General features: G+C 41.0%; 1 protein-coding gene across 1 annotated transcript; it reads left to right on the top strand.

Annotated features, from left to right (window-relative positions):
* Positions 1–3,242: 3,242 nt before the first annotated feature.
* Positions 3,243–4,529, top strand: LOC122643400. Its single transcript, XM_043837023.1, has one exon. It carries the CDS (start codon positions 3,243–3,245, stop codon positions 4,527–4,529), a length of 1,287 nt encoding a protein of 428 aa, XP_043692958.1.
* The last annotated feature ends 785 nt before the right edge of the window (positions 4,530–5,314 follow it).

The following is a 5,314-nucleotide window of genomic DNA, read 5'->3' as shown; positions in this document are numbered from 1 at the left end:
ACAACAGAAACATTACAAGCACCACCCGCAATAGCAAAAATAGGCTTCCCCCGATGATCACGGCCAATCGCTCCATAGCCACCCCGACCCTCCTTAACTGATCCATCACAATTCAGGGCAACCCATCCTTTCGGTGGGGGTGATCAAACATGGAAGGAGGCCTTGGGAAGCACAAAGGAAACACCAATCCCCCAGCTGTCAGAGAAAGATCTACTCTCCATATTATCTGGAACTGGCTTATGAGAGTTGGAAAAAGCACCACGCGTATCCGAGAGAACGCGTTGAAGAACAGAGGCAGCAGAGCTACACTTGTTCTGAAAAATCCTTGCATTCCTCTCCTGCCAAAGCCTGTAAACTGCTGCAGTGAAGCTAAAACACCGAACCCTGCTCTTAATAGAACTTCCAATAAAATGCAAGACCAACCAGTTCACCTCCTCGCCCCAGGACCCCAAGGAACATCGGTTATAGCCATTCAGCCGAAGGACTTCCTTCCAAACCCCCACTGAGAAAGTGCATCGAAAGAATAAGTGGTCTAAGGAATCTAAGCCATCATGAAAAAGGACACAAGAAGTATCCACCACCATTCCCCATTGAGCAAGAAGACAACGGGTCGTCAACTTTCCCAAACACGCTAACCACGCAACAAAAGAAAAGCAGGGCTGCGAGGAAGGGAACCATACCAGATGACACCAAGGTAATTTCGCACCCCGGCATCGAACAGCATCCCATGCCGTGCGAAGTGAAAATAACCCGTTCGCCGTAGGGGTCCAAACTGCCATATCCTCCGAAAGCCCAGTGTGAACTTTTGTATTTGCCACCTCACTCCACCGCTCCTCAATTGCAATGTCTGCAGAGTCATTCACCCAAATCCTTCGTCTTCCTGCAACCCACCAATTTAAGATTCAAACCCTAATCGATTTTAGAAAAAAAAAATTTCTTTTTTTAAACAAATTTCAAATCAAAATAACCGAAAACCTTAATTGATTTCAGATTCTAACCCTAAGAAATCTCTTTTCATGGTCGATTCAGGTTATGATCTCTTTGTGTAGCTCTGTGATTCCTTCTTCAGGCATCTCACTGTGAGATTTTTAGGAAGAATACTTGAGGGCGTAAGAGATTTGATTAAATTTTCTAATGAGCAGTCCATTGATGTTGAGATTCGGGGCAAAGGAAGCCCTTACACATGTGACCTAAGCTGCAGGAACCCTCATCCTGAATCATTTTCTACAATGAGGATTTAATCCATAATCAGATTTGGACCATTCACTTACCGCCAGACCCCATTGCAACAAGAGATATTATTTTAATACCTGAGTTTTGGGATCTGGTCTACCGCCTTCAACTCTCCCTGATAGGCAAAGCAGATGCTTGATTAACTTACTGTTTTTGTGCTTCAAAATCCAGCCCTTTTCTTGAGTTTTCTAGTCCAACTCAGTGTCTGCGATAGATGTTCTAGACAACAATAAATTTTAATCTTCAATCTCTGATTCTGGAATAGATTAATCTGAAATTATTGAATGTTATTCCTTCCCTAGTCTATCTTCTTCGATCCAAATCTGAAGACCAACAGATGGTTGTATTGCAAGTTATATTAAATCTCCTCTAATTTCTAATTTCTGTTACACAACTTCTAATTCCTGTTTCCATTTGTTTCTCCCACTTCCCCATCGATTTAATCTGTAAATCAAATCTCTTACGGTCCAATTAAAGGTTTCGTTTTTCTCCGACGTTTGCAAATCGCCATAGCAGTAGCCAATGGTTCAGCGATGAAAGGGGTGGGTTGCAGCAGGAGGTGTGGTTGCAATAGGAAGAAGAAGAAGAAGGGTAAATAGATAATTTTAATTTCACTGTTTTCTATTGAATAGGTTATAAGGGTAAAATAGACGTTTCCATTTAAACTCTAACAACAGACTAACACCGTCAAGTTTCGGGAAGTGTCAAGTAATTGTTTCAAACGTTGGTAATCATAACCAAAATGGCCATAGTACAGGTGGTGTCCAAGTAATTTACCCTAGGAAAAACCTTCTTTTCCTAAATTATTATGGTATGAGAATAAAAGTAACAATATAACAGTTTTTTTTTTTGGTAAAAACAATATGGTAAATTACACATCACCTCCTAGTTTTTAGACAAAACTCAGATCATCCCTTAGTTTTTGAAAAAAACTCAAATCACCCCCTATACAGTAACAGTGTTAGTCTGCTGTTAATTGTTGGTGTGAAACGACTATTTTATCTTTGTACTAAAACATTAGAATTAAATTTACAATACTACCCTTCCTTCATCTTCAACATTTGTCAAGGGTAGTTTAGGGATTTAAATTTATTTAACTGATTGACATCATCACTTAACAACATAAAACTAATTGTAGGGACTATTTTGTCATATTGGGGTCTAAATCAAGGGGTGATCTGAGTTTCATTTGAAAACTAGAGGGTGACGTGTAATTTAGTTGATTAATGTAATGGAAAAAGTACATGCCGCAATATATACTTATAAAGGGCGTACCTAGTGTACGAGACTCCTGCCATTGCAGGATCTGAAGAGGGTCATAATGTACGCAGCCTTACCCCTGCTTTTGCAGAGAGTCTGTTTGTTTGCTGACTCAAACCCATGACCACTTGTAATAAATGTCAGTTTCTCTTTTAGAATTTTCCCAAAAAAAACCCAAAATGTCTTGATATTTTACTGAGAAATTTATCATCACCTTCAAATTGGTAAAAATGATAGGGTTCAGACTACACAAGTACTACTGATGGATTTCAGTTTCTACTTGGTATTTGTCCATATACAACTAACAAAGTTGAATCATAAATATAATTCCAACACTTGTAAAAAGGAGAAATTGCACCTCAATCTCTAACTGATGATACATAATTTTCTTTACTATCTTGCTCTCTAAGTATAGTGAAACCTGCGGGAACAAGAGCAAACGATTCCAAACTAATGGGTTTTAATTAGGGACCATGCCACTGGCTATCAACCTTGGTCCATTACATCTCCTCTGCAAAGCAAAAATGGTTCTTTAATCTTTAATTCTTTATTCATGCCTTGGTGGTACTTGCCTAGCATTTGCCAAGTTAAAGTGCATATATTCTTACTGTATCACCAAACTTGGCAAATGAGCAAAGTAAGATCCTTCATTCACAGTATAAAATGCCAATTGAGAAACTTGGAATTAAGCTCAAACATAGTCAAATTCAGTCACTGCTGGTTTGGAGTCTGAACGACCTGAACGTACCATGGCGGCAGCAAGTCAGGCCGATACTGTTGTTCTTTTAGAAGTAGCCAGCAACAATCAATCCAATTCTGGACCTCGAATTCGATCGGTTCCAAGAAAATTGTGTAATATCGACAAAAACAGAGGATGCTATGAACGAATGCTGGTCTCAATTGATCCTTTCTACCATGGCAGACCTGATTTACAACTTCTAGAGCCGCTCAAGATTGAACAGGAGCAGCAATTCATTTCCCATATGGGCAGTGAATTCCCAGCCTTCGATAGAAACTTCGATGAGGTAGCTATTAGAGCGAGAGAGTGCTACGATTTGAGTGATCCCTACTGTGACTTCCCAAACGATGTTTTCATGAGAATCATGTTCAGAGACGGTTGTTTCCTTCTCCATTTCATTTATTGCATTTCAGAAGACAAGCCCGACGATACCAAGAAGAAAACTGATCAAAGGGCTTTAGTGTTAAGGGACTTGTTCTTACTGGAGAACCAATTGCCATTCATAGTTCTCAAGGAACTGATGATGAACTTGAGATATGGTGAAGTCTATTCCAAAGAATTGATCACCAAATTCATCCGAATGCAAAAAGTGTTCACCGGCTATAATCCTCTATGGCTTGTAGACAGTCAACCCCTTCATCTCCTCGACCTACTTTGGAAAGAACTAGTCCGTGCTGCACCTTACAAGAGGCCACTTTTCTCCCACACTTGGCCTATGTCTAGAGCAAGAGATTGCATGGAAGACTGGTATTCATTTCGTACAGTCTCTGAACTTAAAGAATCGGGTATCGAGTGCAAGGGAAGCACTACTTGTAGCCTAAAGGATATGAGTTTCAAAAGGGGCATCACCAGCGGATACCAGCAACTTCCTCCTATTGTCATTGACAACTCAACCAAATCCAAGTTTTTAAACTTGGTAGCTTATGAATCATTACCTGATGCGCCCGATGACCTAGTCGTTACCTCTTACATCTGTTTCTTGGATTCACTCATCCATAGCACCGAGGATGTGAAAGAGTTGAAATCTAAAGGAATACTTCGCAATGCACTTGGAAGCGACCAGCAAATACTTGATCTCTTTAACAACTTGGCTCTCGAGTTGGTACCGGACCCTGAGCTTTATGGAGATGTTAAGAAGGCCATTGAAAGGCACTTCAACAGCGAGGTAAGGTTGTGGCTGGCTGATGTACGTGACACGTATTTCACTGCTGCTTCATTGGCTCTCCTGCTTACCATTGTTCAAACTTATTTTACTGTCTTCCCTCGCAACAACAATGACTGCTGCAAGAAACCCTAATTATAATAATTCACCCTCATTTCACTACCTCGGTTGATCTGGACTTAATTATAACTCCTGGCTCAGCTCTATTTCGTCTGAATAATAGAATTTCTGTTTTTTCTTTTTAAGAACTAGAATTTCATCTTCGAAAGGAATGTGTTTTTCTCCCGGCCCATAGATGAAATTTGGGACTGTTGCGTTAGAAATCCTCCTGGAGCGAGTTCTTCTTGCAAGACAGAGATTAGCAGAGAGTACTGGGCGTCGCCGGTGATCTCACTCCGATGCTTAAGTTAGATCCTTGAGCAATAGTCAATACAATGAATGTTCAGATGGATTAGATGCGTGTTACCTCCCTTATTTAAGGTGGTTGGTAGTTTGAGTTGTGCTTGAATTGGAAAGTTGGAATCTCAGAGTGGAGTGAGACCATTGGAGAATGTAAAACGGGGATAGAGTTTACCTGTTGCTTCCCACGCGCCTGATTAAGCATGACGTGGGCGAAAGTTTCCGGCCTTGTTGGTCCGTGATAGACTTAGAGTGCCTTACGTAAGCTTTAAGGGATATCTCCTTCATTTTTGGAGTTATCAAATAAAATGACGACCTCGCTCCTAAGGCGAGCTCTCAACTTAGCCCTGGACCCACGACCTCTGTAGCTCGTTCTTATCGAGCCTGTTTCCTTATCCCAACACGAGCCCCCCACTCCCTTGATCGTGGGTGTTCAGGGAGGTCAAGTTCATTTGGCTTTACGAAGATCCTTCTGGTGCACGTGTCTTGACAATTAGGCGGCTGAATGTGACTTGTCGCTC

This window comes from Telopea speciosissima, chromosome 10 (assembly GCF_018873765.1).
Source record: "Telopea speciosissima isolate NSW1024214 ecotype Mountain lineage chromosome 10, Tspe_v1, whole genome shotgun sequence".
Lineage (NCBI taxonomy): Eukaryota > Viridiplantae > Streptophyta > Magnoliopsida > Proteales > Proteaceae > Telopea > Telopea speciosissima.
The sequence above is the reverse complement of the archived record's forward strand: the minus strand, read 5'-3'. Positions and strand labels throughout refer to the sequence as shown.

What these genes read in the sequence shown, in the direction of transcription:
- LOC122643400 (XM_043837023.1), top strand. Translation starts at nt 3,243, where the DNA reads ATGGCGGCAGCAAGTCAGGCCGATACTGTTGTTCTTTTAGAAGTAGCC.